This window comes from Mirounga leonina, unplaced genomic scaffold (genome assembly GCF_011800145.1).
Source record: "Mirounga leonina isolate KUSES-001 unplaced genomic scaffold, KU_Mleo_1.0 Mir_115, whole genome shotgun sequence".
Lineage (NCBI taxonomy): Eukaryota > Metazoa > Chordata > Mammalia > Carnivora > Phocidae > Mirounga > Mirounga leonina.
The window spans coordinates 13,750,447-13,768,433 of NW_023270268.1; the positions used below are offsets into that span (position 1 = coordinate 13,750,447).

Sequence of the window (17,987 nt, forward strand, 5' to 3'; positions counted from 1 at the left end):
CCATATGAAACCATTTGCCGCACAGAGCTTCAGGTAATGCTTTACCTCTTGAGTTAAATCTAAATGAGAAAGCCTTTACATGCCTTTCCCATTGTTTGTCCAAAAAATTCAAGGAACTGGCAATGTCAAAGTGAGCTGGTTACTATGTAGGAACACGGATGCCAAGTCATAGAGGATGTTATAGTTTCCAATGCATAAGGAATTCATAGATGCCTATTGGTAATAATCTTCACATTGACAAGAAACCTAACAAAACACACCCATTCCCTGCCTAACAATCACTTAATTTTGATTATAAATATAAAATGGCTACCTTGCTGTTACACTATACTTCCTACAAAAATTCCATCAACAAAAACAGACTACATGCAAATGATGGTGTTGGAGAAGTAAAATAATTCTCTCAATGGTCCCAGCAATGAGGACCTAGTTAGAAGATCAGTATCTGGAAGTAGAACATGGGGCCTGAGACACATAACTCTTAAGGACCAGGCAAGGAAGAAATGGAGTTACAGTCCAAACATTCTAACAATTCAGACTCCAAACTTGGGCAAGGGATTCTAGAGTGAAGTCAAGGGAATAAAGTATGGGCCTAAATAGAGTTGTTCACCAAACTAAACACAGATGCTTAAAGTTTCTTTAAAACGTAAGGGAATGAGAGACCAGGCAGCCTTTGGGTTGGAGTTAGAAGCGGTAAGGCAACTTGAGACAATAGGAAACTCTGTGGCTGGGGGAAGATCCTTTTGAGAAAAACCAGATTGAAAAAGGAAAAACTGACACAGACATTTGTGTGTTTTGCGGCAAGGATCGGTTTGTGGATAAATTCAAAACATTCAAAGTTTTTTTATCAAACTTTATCAAATAAGAAATTAGTTGTTTGTCCCTGGGTTCATCCATCAAGGAGATAATGACACCAAACCACTGTCCACAGCTAAGTGCATACTATTTAAAGGAAAGAGGGGAGCCTGGGCAAGTAATTGGGATAGAGTGGCCTCTGCAGAGGTCTGAACCTTATCCTCATAAGCAAACACAGGAGGCAAGCCAAACAGAACTTAAATAAGATGAAAGAGAGCATTTGCTGTGAAATTCTACCACACAGGCCCTTTAAGAAAGCACATGCCTCATTCTGAATCTGAGAGGAAGGGAAATTATCAACCACACTTTTTCCTCTTACCGCCATCCATAATCCTATGATATTTTCCCACTTAAAAATGATTAAACTGCTGCTCACTTTAAAGTTAACCCAGGTAGAAGGCTAGACATTTGTCAATAGAACTTAAGTGCAAAATTGCAGTGAACAGAAAACCATTCTCAAAAAAACAATATATGGGATGAACTAAAATGATCAAAATATTTTCAAAAGGTGCCTATGCTTTCAAGGCACCATCTGCACGCTCTTTTATAGCCACAGTTAGTGAGTGACAGGACAGAGCGAGAACCCCCAGTCAATGCTGTTTACAGTGGGATGGAAGAGGGTGGCTAAAAGCTGCTGCCAAGTTTTTGTTTTTTTTTTCCCAAACCATCCGCCTTCACACAAAATGAAAACATTGTCCTTGTGTCTGCCTGTCATTAATAACATCCAAGACTATTTACTGCTAGTCTTACGTACGGGAATTTTTTTAAGGAAGGAAGAGCAAATAACAGAGGGTTAGGCTTTGCCCAGCTTCTCCAGGTTTGCTTCCTCATCAGTTAAATGGGGATAGAGAATAATTCTTGGAGTTACTTGATAGCCGTTCAACAAGGCTAGGCTATTGAAAGTTGAAGGCGTGCATGCCTTCAGGGGCCAAGCAGGTACGCAAGTGAGTGAAGTGGGCTGGTTTTAAGAAAATTAACTGTGATCTAGCCTCCACTAAAAAGGAGTCACATCTAAATACTTTTAAGCAGTGTGGTAGCCAAACAACATTCCTTTGTTAGACAACTTTTCCCTTTTGATGAATGACAGGAATGTTCTAAGAGATTATAGACTCCAGTGTGCTCAACCACTATTTGAACCAAGGCTGAGTTGCACAGCATATTAGTATAAATATATCTCCTGCCCCCATAACCACTGCTTACCATATTTTTGAGGACTCTACAGCTCCTCATCAACTCATTCCCCAACTCACTGTGTTAAGCGGGTCTTTTCTGGGCAAACAAACCGAAGACACCATTCCTGACCCTTACTATTGGGATTCACTTCTTTGTTTTTTTCTTTTTTTCTTTTTTTTCTTTTGTCCTTATCCTTTAGTGTGTTTATTTGGTTCACTGGTTGATCGGTTGGGCACTAGGTTAATGGAAAATAGGTTGAAGAGTTTACTTCCTATGCTTAAGGGAATTCAGATGGGAAAGATTAAAATGTTGGCAAATGCTGATAGGCCTGATAGCCTCTGATGCTACCAAAGACTTCGGTCCAACAGAGGTACTAAAAGTCTTCCTCCCCAAACAGATAAACTATCCTCTGGTTTGCCATGTGCCTGATGCTTCTACCAGTTCATGTACCATGCCGGCTTTTTATTACCGAAGTTCCCTTGTAAACTGAAATCATCTTATCTGGAAAGTTATACTCTATACACTTTTTTAAAAAAATGTCCTTAACAAGAACAGAGGCAAAGGATCGGCTCTAGACTAGTAACTGGGGGAAGACAGAGAGAGAGAAAAGATAGGCTGAACTGGACAACATAGGATATAAATAGGATATTTAGCTGCATTAATAGTCCATATTATTAGGACATAAGTGGAAATACAAAGATGCAAAGTAGAAATGTTAAATTCTTACCCAGATTTCAAACATATACGCACTTTATCAATGCTTGAACAAACTTTTATTTGATAATTGCATGTGCAACGTTGACTCATTATGACTTGTCTTACATTATTCTCTCACAATAGAGAAAAAGACACAAAGAACCTGACCACTATCTAAGGCAGAACAACTTCCCCAGGACTTCTTTGGTTTATGTAACACAGCGGATGCTTAGTTACACACAACCATAGGGATTTCACTTCAAGCGTCTTTTAATAAAATTACATTTTATTAAACTCAAACTTTAAGGGAAATCTTTAGATAATGATGCTTAAAATTCTCTTAGGATATAAGTATTTCATATATAGTTTGCCTGTCTCCCTCTCTCACACACACAAACACACAGACATACTGACATAAGCATGTACTTATATGTAACATACCCATGTACTTATCTTTGTATAATAAATACAAATTAAATATATTAATATATAATAACTTACAAATGTACATCTATTTCACCTGGAGTTATTCTAATTTGGTTCAAAAACAATGGTTGGAAATTGAGATAGACTGGGGAAAATTCTACTTTTCGTATGGGAATTTTTGGCTTCTTTTGTTTGTTATTGTTAGAGAGGGAGAGGGGGAAAGAGAGAGAGAGAGGAGGAACAAAGGGAGAGAGAGAATCCCAAGCAGGCTCCACACCCAGTGCGGAGCCCAACACCGGGCTCAATATCATGACCCTGAGATCATGACCTGAGCCGAAATTATGAGTTGGGTGCTTAACTAAATGAGTCACCCACATACCCCAGGAATTTTTGGCTTCTTAAGTTTTTATTTAGTCATGAGAAAATATGTGCAAACCATGTATCTGATAAAAAGTTAATATCCCTAATATATAACAAACTCATATAGTTCAATAGCAGAAACAAATAAACAAACAACCCTATTAAAAATGGGCAGAGGCTCTGAATAGACATTTTTCCAAAGAAGACATACAAATGGCCAACAGGTATATGAAAAGATGCTCAGCATTACATCACTAACCGTTACAGAAATACAAGTCAAAACCACAGTGAGATATCACCTCACACCCGTCAAAACGGTTATATTAAAAAGGTAAGCCATAACAAATGCTGGTGATGATATGGGGGAAAAAAGGAACCCCTATATGTTATGTTGTTGGTGGGAATTTAATTTAGTATAGCCATTATGAAAAATAGTGTAAAGTTTCTTCAAAAACTAAAAATAGAACTATTGTATGATCCAGCAATCCCTCTTCTGGGTATACATCCAAAGGTAATGAAATCAATACATCAAAGAGACACATGCTCCCCCATGTTTGTTGCAGCATTATTCACAATAGCCAAAACATGCAAAATACTTAAGTGTCTGTTGACAGATGAATAGATAAAGAAATTGCAGTATATGTATACAATGGAATATTATTCAGCTTTAAAAAAGAAGAGATCTTGCCATTCGTAACAACACGGATGAATGTGGAGGACATTATGCTAAATGAAATAAGCCAGCCACACAAAGAAAAAAACAAAACAAAGCAAAACAAAACAAAACAAAAAACAACAAACAACTGCATGATCTAACTTATATGTGGAATCTAAAAAAGCTAAATATTTAGGAGCAGAGAGCAGAAAGGTGATTATCAGGGACAAAACGCTGGGGGAAATGGGGAGATGTTTATCTAAGGGTACAAAGTGGCTCCTATGTAGAAAGAATGTGTCTAGGGATCTAGTCTACAGCAGGATGATTATTGTTAATACAGCACTGAATACTGGAAATTTTCTAAGAGAGTAGTTTTCAGGTGATCTCATCACACATACACAAAATTACTTTGTGAGGAGATGATATGTTAATTAGCTTGACACAGTAATTGGTTAACTATGTATATGTATGCCAAATCATCATAATGTCAAATGAATATACACAAATTTTATTAAAAAATAAAATTTAAAAAGGTTTCCTCTAGTCAAATCAGTCTCAAATTCATCACCTGCTTCTCTATGAAAATATATAGTATTAGTCATAATTTCTTTAAATCTTATATCTGAAATTAAAGATTTTCTGATCCTTTACCCCTTCTTATTCAAAAATACCTCATGAAATCCCTTGAGAAACTTTTTAACCATAGTGTTTTAATAGTATGTTTTTAAAGAATGAGCCTCTAACTTCACCTCACATAATTCTCTTTTTCAGAAAAATATTTTTTCTTTCATTCATTCCTTCAGTGATACAGCATACTTCCTTCCCACTTCAATTATCTATTGTAATAGAAGTACCCCAAAGACATAAATTCCAAGGTACCTTAGAGTATATTTCTCTCGGAATTTTACCATGTGATTTCAGTACAGTCTCAAATGTGGTTATTTTCCACATCATCCTTATACTCAAAGCCCAGTGTGTTCTTTAACACTGCTTCCCTAAAATCTTTTGTTTTAGATCCTGTTTTTTCCATAGTAGACAAGCCCTGAGAATGTGAACAGCTGTGATATCTGCAGCATCTTATTATTTCTTCTTGAGAGAAGTTGTATCTTTATAAGTGTCATAGAGAAGGTACTTCAAAGATGCTTTATGAACACAGGTTTCTTCCAACTCAAGGCTGATGTAAACTGAATGACCAATAGGTCTATCTGGATGTCTACTAATTAAAATGAGCTGCCCTTTCCTTAAGAGAAATAATACAAATTAAATGCAGACCTTACTATTTTTCTCTTATTCCACAAAACAGGGATGAAATCACACCAATATTTAAAATGATCATGTGAAATAAAGACCTTGTATCACCAACATTTTATGGATAGACATTTGAACTGACTTAGAGCCACTTGCAGAACCATAATAAATGATACATTCATCTCTCAAATCCAATTTATGTCCTTATAGTTGTGGGGGCTTTTAGCCATATGCACGAGTTTTTCTCTTTCTACTCCGGGGGTCTCATTTCTTTACTAAAGGACAGAAAAAAAAAATACCTATTTTAATAGCAACATGCATAACCAATGAGTCAATAAGAACAACGACAAATATCAAATCAAATGACTTTAAGCTAAAATAACCATACTTGAAACTAAATATACCTTCACTGTGATTTCAAAACTAAGGAAACAAGAATCTTTAGCCTTTCTTTTTATTTCTTTTTTCTTTTTACCTTGGAACTTGTAAAGGATTATGGAGTGAAAAACATAACAAAGGGTGAACAAAGAAGCACTTTTTTTTCAGAACCTATTTGACTCAATTAGAATGAATTCCACCCCCTGCTACTGTGAAAGAACATGTTTGTCCTCAAAGACATAAGGTTTATAGGCCTTGAAAAGTCCTGAGGGCTATCAAATAGCCAACACCAAGATGTATGAAAAAAACATCCTTTAAGTACTCACACTTTTTGCTATTAACAAACCAGGCTCAGTAAATATGTGTCAATTCATAAAATACCCATTCCTTGAACACTTAAAATATACTCAGAATTGCATTAAACTATGTAAGATATGTAGGAGCTCTAGACAATCTGGTTCCTATGAGAAAAAAATCCATGTCCAAGGCCATAGAAAAATTTACCTGATGTATATATCAGATACATTACGAACATGGTTCCATGTAATTCTGAAAACACTTTTTTCATCGTAGATATAAATAACCTCATTTGACAACTGAGGAAATGGATGTTTAGAGATGTTATGTAACTTGTCCAAGAGAACTAAAATTATTACTTAGCGATTTTCTTGGTATAGACTTCACTCGGAAAATCCCTCAAGAACTAAATGGGGTTTCTTTAGAAAAATCTACATGTTTTAAAATCCTATATTTGAAAGGATATTTATTTATATGGCATTACAAGTTTACATTTATTTTAATAAACTGGACACAAACGTATAACATATCTGTTCACTATACATTATTATAATTTGCATGTTATTTAAAATATATTACCGGGCGCCTGGGTGGCTCAGTCGGTTAAGCGACTGCCTTCGGCTCAGGTCATGATCCTGGAGTCCCTGGATCGAGTCCCGCATCGGGCTCCCTGCTCGGCAGGGAGTCTGCTTCTCCCTCTGACCCTCCCCCCTCTCATGCTCTCTGTCTCTCATTCTCTCTCTCGCAAATAAATAAAATCTTAAAAAAAATAAATAGATAAAATAAAATATATTACCATATTGGATTTTCCATATATTTATGAAATTACTGATGAGTGAAAATAGATAACTTCACACAAGTAAAAGGGATAATTCCACTCTCAAAAATATTCTCAGTTAAAATGCTTACTTTTAAAGAATAACTCTAAGAAGCATGTGCATATGTATGTCTTTGGTACCCCTGGTGTTTTTACAGACCTGTAGAACATATACCTGGCCATGTTCCTTCCTTCCATTGATGCAGCATCAAAAGCTCCCAGAGAGAAAGATAAAGCCCCTGGAATCTAAGTAATCACCCTGAACTGTCCTAGTTCCTCATAGCAACAGAAGATAAGTCCCATCAGAATCCTGGGGAGTTTTATAATCTAGATTATAATCACAAAAGCAAGAGTGATAAGGTAGCATAAGATCTTTGACTCCAGATGATGGTCAAAGGTGGTAGTTATTGTAAAATGTTTTTTTGTTTGTTTGTTTTTTGAGAGAGAGAGGGAGAGCAGCGAGTCAGAGGGGAGGGGTAGAGGGAGAGAGAGAATCTTAAGCAGACTCCACACCCAGTGTGGAGCCCAACATGAGTTTCGATCCCACAACCCTGGGATCATGACCTGAGCAGAAATCAAGAGTCAGATGCTCAGCTGACTGAGTCACCCAGGTGTGCCTGTAAAGTGTTTAAGTAGGATGGGAAGAGTCTGGTGAAAACTTCTTGAGAAGGTGAATTTAGGAAGAAATAATTGACATAGACTAGTAGAGATAAGAGGAGAGAGCATTTTATGTGTATTAACAAAAGTCAAATTTTAAAAATAGGGAAATGAAACACAGAAGCAGGAAAGCAAACAATATCTGAATAAAAGGATTTCTGTTAAGTTAGAAAATATGAATTAGTAAAAGTCATGTTCAAATTATGGGAGGAAACAATATTACTGTACCATTTTATTTTTAAGCCATTTTAAACTCCACAAAAATTATTTAAAATTTTTTCCAATAAAATAATTTCTGCATGGGGCACCTGGGTGGCTCAGTTGTTAAGCGTCTGCCTTCGGCTCAGGTCATGATCCCAGGGTCCTGGGATCAAGCCCCGCATCAGGCTCCCTGCACGGCAGGAAGCCCGCTTCTCTTTCTCCCACTCCCCTCTGCTTGTGCTCCTGTTCTTGCTATCTCTCTCTCTGTCAGATAAATAAATAAATAAATAAATAAATAAATAAATAAATAAATAAATAAATAAATAAAAATTTCTGCATGTGCAAAGAGGAAGGTGGGTTATAGTATTAAATGATGCTAAATATAATTTTATACTTAAAACAGCAGTGTTACCTACTATATTTAATATCTGTGGATAGTTTTACTTTTCCCTAGTCAGTATATATTAAAAATGATCACAAGCAAATTCTGAGTAAATATATAGCTATAAAAGACTTTTAAAGAAACCTGTGTAGTTGTATGACTACCAAAACATAAGTACATATTTTGCTTTACATTTATTTCAAAGACTTCTCAAAGTTAACACAGAATAATAATAAAAATAAAAATAAAATAATAATAGGGACTCCTGGGTGGCTCAGTCAGTTAAGTGTCAGACTCTTGATTTTGGCTCAGGTCGTGATCTCAGGGTCCTCAGATCGAGCTCCACACTGGGCATGGAGCCTGCTTAAGATTCTTTCACTCCTCTCCCTTTACCCTCCGCCTGCTTGTGCTCTCTCTCTCTCTCTCTCAAAACAAAAACAAAATCAAAACAAACAAAAAAACCTTTAAAACAATTATTATTTTTAAAGAACCCTCTAAAATATTTAATATGCTGAATTGGAAATAACAGGATTGGAAGGATTATTTTTAACAGGAGAAAACATGTTTAGTTGTAGTTGTTTACATAAGCTAGAGATACAAATGGAGACCATTTACTTTCAAAGAAGTTATTCTTTCCGAACTCTGGCTATAACACTGTAAAAATTGGCGTTTTTTTTCAAAAGGTGTCCAGGATGAAAATGCTATGTAAAAGGTACCTAGTGGATGATTCTAAGTAAGTTTATATACTGACTGAAGTTAGCAAAGTTCCTATTCAAACTAACCTTTTCTGAAATGAAAATAAAAGTCAATATCAATACCAAATGAAACAAATATATGTTTATATATTGATTACCTGTGATTAGTGGTAAAATTAATACTGGAATACATTAAACTTCACAAAAGAAGTTCAGGGGAATATCACCCACTTCATTTTCCAAAGGGAAATGCAGTTGTCTAAATAGAGATGTTTTTGGCTTTTTTTTTAAACCTAATCCCATTATTTGAAAATTGAACAAATGTGTTTTTCAAGTCATTTTGCTTCATGGGCTTCTTGCTCAATAGACTGTGAGCCCACCTGGGGGAGGTGCCTATTCCCCTCAAAATGTAATTCCTCAGACTCATAAATTTCACAGAACATTTATTTTAGTTTGCACTGATTTGGGGAAATAACAAGTACTAGAAATGAAGCTTTCCATGGTGTTTCGTTTCCTTACCTACTTTGTTTCTATGTGGACAAGCCCAGGGTAGGTATGTTATTTTCTGGAATCCAAATAGTTCCATTTACACATATATACTCCACCCAGGTAGGGGCTACCGCATACCCTACAATGATTTTACATAAAAATATGACAACATATAATATCTACCCCTTCCTCCATGTTCACTGGATTTAATATAGAAATCCATACAACCCTCATTTGCTATATAAATACTCCCTGTCAGTAAGGAAGAAAATTAAATGAGAAAGAAATTGAACACTTCCAAAGCTGTCCAAGTATATGGCCTCATATCTAGTTACCTAAAATACTTCAAAAAAAAAAAAAATGTGTGGGGTGCCTGGGTTGGTTCAGTCTGTTGGGACTGATTCTTGATTTTGGCTCAGATCATGATCTCGGAGTTGTGGGGTTGAGTCCCACATTGGGCTCTGCACTCAGCGGGGAGTCTGCTTGGGATTCTTTCCCTCTACCCCTACCTCAAACTGTGCATTCTCTCTCTCTCTAAAAATGAATAAATACATCTTTTAAAAAATGTGTGACATGGCCATGAATCTAGAACTGCCAAATGGATTCACTCACACACCTTGAAGCAATCTAGGAGGGTTCTATCCCTCTCTATAAAATTAGTAGAGCATGCAGAATTATTTTTCTTACAGAAGAAATAACAATTTATGATATCATTTAATAAAGAATGAATGATATCCTCCATGGATGATTTCAGAACTTTGAAATACTTGTCTTCAACTTTGATTTTAAGGGCCCAATGAAATGTTAAAGGCAACATAAGCTTCCATAAGTATAATTCAACCAGCTTGTGACAACAAAGGCAGAAGGAAGTATTTCAAACTCTTAGAAGTTGGTATGCTTGGCACACGCTAACTATGCTTATATCCTATGGCTATTAGGCATGGAAACTTTCTATGGAATATCCATTACTCATTCCCTCTGCTCTAAACACATAGCCTGTCAGAAAAATGGTGTGGGGAGGGGTACAGAGGAAGCCAAACTTAAAAAGCAGGAAAAGGCAGAGACAAGTAAATTCATTGAAGATTTACACCACGTTTTCAATGGCTTCTTTCATTTAATTTTCCCTGACTTTTTAAATTAGTAAATATACTGGACCCAGAGGGAAACATATGGAGAAAAGCAGAAAAACAAACAAACAAAAAAACAAAGCAGTGCAAATCTCTGTGTCTTGTACAATAGCCGTTATTTGGTCTTTGCATTTGAGTATCTGAATGAACTGTGGTCTGCTTTTCATTACTCTCCATCTGGAGCTGTTGCCTGCTTTGTTCAGCAATTTCTGGTCATTTTGGCCTGACGGTGACTGTTTTGTTTCATGTTGCCATATTTTACAGAATGAAAACTGCCACAGCCACCACCCAAGAAAGAACAATCTTGAAGACGAGAAGTTATGTTGAAAGAGTTCTCCATGACCCCTTCCAAAATAGAGAGTGAGTGTGTTTCTCTGGGCCTGCCTACTGTACAGAACTTCAGTGTATGAGTGGGATACAAGGAGGGAACAAAAGCCTTTCTTTCAGATGCTAAGTTAGGGTAAGAGTCTAAGGTTGGGCTAATATATCGAGGTTCATTTTGAGGCTTTTTCTTTTCATCTTCAAGGAGACTAGTGAATGCACTTCCTCACACCTCACTAAATACTAACTTGCATGTAATATACTGCATGTGCAACAGCTCATGAAAAATTGAATTCATATCATATCCTTAAAAACAAAAATAAATAAATCCTGTCTTCCTAAGATTTGGTTTTAATTACACAGCCTGAGTCTGGAGGCGAAGTTGCAAATGGTTCAGAAGCAAGTGTCTCACAGAAGACCAAATCCAATTTGCATTCTCTAATGACAAGCTCGTGATTTTGTTTGAAAAAGCCACGTCACCCTTTCCATTCCCTTCCGTAAGAAATCCACGGTCAAGAAGAACTCAATTTCTGCCGATTATTTAAGAAAGCAAAACATAATATTCTCTCCCAGTTGATTACCATTTTCATCTGACATTATTTTACAAGAAACAAAGAAATATATAGTCATAGGCTCCACATAGTTCATAAAAAGAAGCACCAAAACATAAATATAATAAATATAAGTGAAACCAGATCATTTTTCCAAGAACTGGTTTTGTTTTTGTTTTTGTTTTGTTTTGTTTGTTTGTTTTGTCTGAAAAGACAACAGATTTGGAGAAATGTAAAGTTAATAATAATCCATCACCCATATTCTCACCCCCTTGACATATTTTTTTGTTTAATATTGCCAGTATTTTATACCACAGCTGACACCAGGTGTTGTTGAACGTTATCCATGCACAACTCACTTACCCATCAAATCCGGCCATATTATTACTATTATTATTATTATTATTATCATTTTATAGATGGGGAAACTGAGGCACCCAGGAATGTTGAGTCATTCACCACAGATCACACAGCTTACTTAGTGGAGAGGCAGTGTTCAAACCAGGAAGTCTGGCTTTACCACAGATTAACTATAAGCCATACTTACTCTCAAATATTTACCTAGCTCCGTATTTATTTTACACATGACTTTATATTCCTTTATATTCATTTAACCTCCTATAATAAACATGTTCATCATCTGACATAGCTTAGTCTTCTTTCCTGTCATTGCAATGGCCACGTCAGTTGTATATGCTCCATAAGCTAGAATTGGGAGCTTGCCTATATTTGTGTCCAATACAGAGAATGAAAGAGTGCTCAGCGTGGGCCTATTTACACATTCTTTAAACATTTGTTTGAATAACATATTTGGGACAACATTCTCAGTGTGATTACTAGAGTCAATAAATGCCTTTTATTGCTCTCTCCACACTGACTTTATAAGAAATCTCTACTAATTTAGGATGATGCCAACAAAGATGAGTGACCAGATGGACAGGAACCAGCCTTGGATGGCCTGCATGAAATAATATTTGCTACCTGAGTGGATATAAACTATCGCTGCAAATTACTATAATTTGCATGTTTCCGGTTGTTTCTTGACTCACCCAGAACACACTGCTCCTTTGCAGCCCTTTTAAGTGTTTGTTGGTTTTTGTATTTTGTTTTTCCTTTCTAACATCTCCTCTCCCAATGGATCTATAAGTGCAGAGTTCTCCTTGCTCCTAAGTCCATCTGGTTTTGCTCCTACTTAAAATCTCCAATTTAGAATCTTTCATCATAAAATCTTACAACCAGTGAATCTTCATTTTCACTGTTGTCTATAGACCCCCAGGTATCATTGCTCTTAGCTCTCCACAAATACCTTCTGGATCAATTACTTTCCCCAATACTATTCTGCTTCAGTTCCTGGCTATTTCAATAAATACTTAGATGGTTGTTTCAATGTCTTATTTTATCAGTTCCTTGAACTCCTCAATGATGTCACATCTTCCTTCCAACCTTAGAAATGCACTCCCCTGGTTATTACTGACAACTATAAACAATTTTCCATAAATATAGTTGCTTCCTCTTCCCAACTGCATGTCTTTTGTACTGGTAACCATTTCAGGGGCCATTTTTCTGAAAGGAATACTCTAAATAGGATTCAGAATATCATTAAAATAATATTTTCCCTCAGACATGAAAGTGACAGTAATACCTTTCTGATCATGAGTGCTTACTTTTAGGATACCCATCTCCATGTATTTGAGGAAGATTATGATTCAGAATCACTACTGTTAATCCACAGGCTCTAAATGTTGAAAAGGTAACTGGAGGGTTTTATTTGTGTGTGTAGAATGACCACATGTTCACTCCACCTTCTTCATACTGCCCTCAAGGCAAAAGGTCTAATAGCCCTCGGGCTTCCCATAAGGTCCTCTTTAGCTACTCTTCTATTAAATGCTTTCCCTAGGAGGTTCCAGGGTCCCTCTCTTCCTCCCTTCCTTTCTCTCTCCCTTTCTTCCATCTTTCCCTCCCTCTTTCATCTCCTTCTGTATTTATCAGTGCTTATTATGAGACTAGTAGTCTCCAAACCACTTTTTAAATTCATATTACAATGAATAAAAATATTTGTATTAGCAAACCCAAAATTCATTTGTATGTTTAAAACATGCATTTGTAAAATTTCACTAATATGTTCTAAATCACACACAGGAGGTTGATATAAAAACAAAGAGAGGTAAGTTCTAATATTTTCTTCTAGCATCCCCAACAGATAGTCAAGCATTCCCCTGCAATACCTCACTTTGAAGGTAATCTTTCTAGGTTACACAGGTCCTGTCTTCATTGAATCTAAGTCTCTTTGGAGAGAGAGAGAGAGAGAATTAAATAAGCGATTACAAGAAAATGTGGATTGGGGTGTTAGGAGTTTCTTCTATTCCAGCCATGTGGGTCTGCTCAATTACATCCTAAAATTCTTTCTCCCAGACCTTTCCCAAGCTCATCCATTCTGACTTGCCTTTATAAACTTCATTCCCCCAAAAGAAATCTTCATCTTCTCCTCTCACAGTGTTTTGTGCGTATCTCTATTATGGATATCCAGGTTACACTTTCACATGTATTAGGCCAATAACACTGATCCTAGTAAGCATGTTAGGATTAGTTTCTTGGTTTTCTCTTTGGTTTCCTTTTCAAACTGAACAATTAGATGACAGGAACCTGTCTTATTATTTTTTGGCTTGTAGTACCTAAATACCTAGTGCATTTGTGAGATTTTAGGAGACGTGCAATGTTTTTGTTTTTTGGTTGTTTTTTTTTTTTTTTTTATGGCTGAATAGAACCTGACTACCGTTACCCAAGTAGGCTAGGATATATTTTCAGTATATGAGTGTCTGTTCCTAAAACATATGCACATTATATCTGTATGTGAAATAGGGGCAGTATTTAGAATGATCTTGGCTCTACCATACTTCTTGATGTCAGTATTACAAAAAAGGCTGGATTACAGGAACAACAAATAACATATGTTACAAGAAGCATTCCAATTTTCTAGTAAGAACTGAGTCATGCAAGAGAGACCATACAGATTTCACAAATAATATATAACACAACCCTTGAAAGAGTATGGGATTCCCAGACATGAAGAAACATGAGTCACAGATATAGTCAAATAACTTCAGACATGTTTCCAGGGGGAAGCAAACAAACAAACAAAAAGCCTTAATAAGATACCAACTCGGATCCCAAGAGATGCTGACAGCAGAAGCTTAGACACAATGGGCCCATCCATAAATTAATTCCTAGTCAACCCAGGTTGTGAAAGCTTTAAAGAACAGATAAAATGTGCTTTGCATGGGGAACTTTTCCCCAGAGTTCCTCATTTTTATATAGGAAATCAATTTGCATCACTGATGATATCATTCAAATCAGACAACCCAAAGTTATTAAGAGGTAATTTAGTTTTACGCTGAAGCAATTTGATACTTGTTCTGATTTGTGATTTTCATTTTGTTTGTTAATGAAAAAAATTAATGAACAATGTTACTAGAAATACAACTCATCAAAGCCTCAGCATTATTAAAGAGGTTTGCCATATATTGTACATCGTGATCATTGTGCAGTTGGTGCCTGGACATCTACCTTGGAGGAGCCATCAATCCAACAGCCTAGGCAAAAGGCCATGGTACAGACGCCCTTACACATACCTTTGCACTGATTTGTGTTTTTGTCCAGAATTGCCTTTGTGGATACAATTTTTCCATACCTGAAAGAGAGAGAGAGGGAAAAATCCATGTTATTATAGCCCAATGAAGATGCTTAAAATACCTTAATGAACATTGGTACACACACATTTGAGCAGGCATAAACTAAGAAAACAAGCTCTGTACTCCCATTTCACACCTGGATGATCACTTTTCACCAGTTCTTCTTTATAACTCGAGAATGTGCTTCCTTCCCTACATAATCACTGGGTTGAGCCTTCAAAAATAGACCTGTCAGGCTGTCATAGGTGGCTGAAAGGGGGTTGTGTGTGATTGTGATCAAAGTAAATCATACTGTGGATTGCTGGAGAAAGCACAGACCTTGGCGCCAGGGATGAACAGGGCTTACATCCCGCTCTGGCACTGACCTAGTGTTGCAATGCTGAGCAGTCTAACACAACTTCTCCAAAACTATTTTTTTCATCTGTAAAAAATGAGAATTGTAGTAATTCCCTTTTAGGATTTGGGAGAGGGTTAAATTGAAATATTAAGATTTCCTAGCAGTGCTCCTAAGATAAATAGGGTTTTTTTTGTTTTTTTGTTTGTTTTTTTTTTTTGCTATTAAATACATACTGTAAGTTAATTGAGGATAAGGACTGAGTTTTATATTCTCAATGCCTGCCACCATATGTAATAGGAACTCAATAAATGTTTGCTATAAATAAATGAACGATACAAGTAATCCAATGGTACTTCATCTACATCGAAGTTTCTACCATAAACACATACAAGTATATTCATTATTTTATCATATCTTGCAGAAGACCTAGTCTAAGTTTTGTTTTTTAAAAGATGAGTAATATGGAGAATGAAACTCAATCTCTTTAAGCCTGTTTCCTGAGGTATAAATGATAGGACTGAAGAAGATAATTTCTAAAACCCTGTCCTTCTTTAGGATTCCATGAAGGATGCTCCTGAATCATCATAACATGGAGAAATTATAATGCAAATTTAAGTGCCAAGTTTACTAACAACTCATACTTATGTTCGAGATTTCAGCCATGTTACAACATGTTTGGCAAGTTTTCTTTTAGTTCTGTTTTCCTAACCAGGTGTGAGTATATATGACAAATAGTAAATATTCCATGTCAGAATAAACTAGGTTCCTTATCACCACTGTTTCTTTTGCATTTACAATACCCTCTTATTATATCATTAATTCTTTGGAGCATGTTGGTGGTCATTTGTTAATATTCTAGGGTTGATAATGTCATTGTGCTAGAAATGCCTTTGCCTCTTTTCTTTTTTTCCCCCAGATGTTTATGGCTTGTTTTTGTTTTTGTTTTTGTTTTTGTTTGGCAAAATTCAACATCCATTCATGATAAAGACTCTCAGTAAAATAAAAATTAAGATTGCCACTGTAGATTCTTTGTAAGTGTCCTTCATTGGGTTGAAAATCTTAATTAATTAATTAATTATTTTTTTTTGAGAGAGAGAGAGCACCCCTGGGCCGGGGTGGGGAGGGGTAGAGGGAGAGGGAGAAAGAAAATCTCAAGTAGACTCCATGCTCAGCACAGAGCCCCAACAACAAGCTTGATCTCATGACCCTAAGATCATGACTTGAGCCAAAATCAAGAGTCAGACACTCAACTGACTGAGCCACCCAGGCACCTCTCAGATGGTTTGACCAAGGATGGACTGAGGGTCCTCTAGAAATTCATGGAATTAATGTCATTATGAAAATAATAGCACCAATAGCTTTGAAAATCATTATGAGCTGACCTATCAATAGGTCACAATAGGAACTAGAATATTTGTATATACTTAGATGAAGGGGTCTGAGATAATTCCCACGAGTCACCTACATGCCCCTTGCTAAAGTCAGCCAGAACTGAGATGAAGCTATCCAAAACTGAATTGAGTATATTTTGCCAGCATAATCCTGACATTTCAGCCTCTTGCGTCCCTGGTACCACTGCATTTTCTACACCATTATAACTATAACTCTGTAGTTAAATAAATCGGAGAGAACTAGGGCTCAAAGTGTCTACTATCATTTTGTAAATGTAGAAAGTGTAATCTAAGAGATCCGTAATTTGATCAAAATCACATAATTTGTGAAAGTTATAGGAGGGACTGGAATATGGGATTTTTAAGATTGATACAGTGCTTAACCATTATACCAACTGCATCCAAAACAGAGAAGCTAAATATATCAACTCTTCTACTTTAATCAATCTTCATGTCTTTGGGAATTCAGGTATTCAACTCCAGGGCAATATAGTATAATGGTGAAAAGAATATGCTATGACAACAAACTGTCATGGCTCAAATCTCGATTCAGCCTGGGTATATTTGGTTGGCTAAGTAAGCCTTATATGTCCTTTGTATCATCTCACCATCTATAATTACATAAATCCATTTATTTAAATATTCATTTAGATTATTATCTATTTAAAATTATATACATCTATGTACAAATATATAAAATGATAATAATCTCTACCTCATAGGGTTGTTTTGAGGGTTAAGTGGGGTTTACTGCAATGATAACAGTGGCTGGCATAGAATAAGTGTTCATTAAATATTAGCTCTTTTTGTGAGTATTTCCTTCCTGTTATCTGCTATATAAAAATGTCTCTAGTCCTTGGCATTCTCTGAGGTGGTTAAGAAGTGGAAGGGGGTAAAGTCCTGTCCCAAAGGACAGTTTAAAACATTAATACTTAGACTGTCTAAATCTTCCACTAAGAAATTTGGAAGGATAATTTACATTTACCACTTACATTGTTATTTTTAATGGTAGGGATTACATTAACTATGTTGTCACTGTACTTAACCATCCAAATACCCATAGGTTCAAATCTTTTGTTTGTTTGTATGTTTGTTAGGTACTACTGAAATGTCTATTACCTCATGCCTATTTTTATACAAGCCCACTTCCTCCAAAATTTGTCATCCCCCAACATCCCCGTTCCAACAAACACATACAGACTCTCCTTCAAGCTCTATCTCATCCCAAGAGTTTCTCTTTTA

General features: G+C 36.1%; 1 protein-coding gene across 13 annotated transcripts in view; it reads right to left on the reverse strand.

Annotated features, from left to right (window-relative positions):
* Positions 1-17,987, reverse strand: part of RBMS3 (RNA binding motif single stranded interacting protein 3) — a 739,797-nt gene that overhangs the window by 514,516 nt on the left and 207,294 nt on the right. For all 13 annotated transcript variants that reach the window (XM_034993359.1, XM_034993406.1, XM_034993350.1 and 10 more), the window contains exon 3: positions 14,958-15,016. In XM_034993359.1, the coding sequence (XP_034849250.1) occupies positions 14,958-15,016 (59 nt within the window). The remainder of the gene's footprint in view (positions 1-14,957; positions 15,017-17,987) is intronic.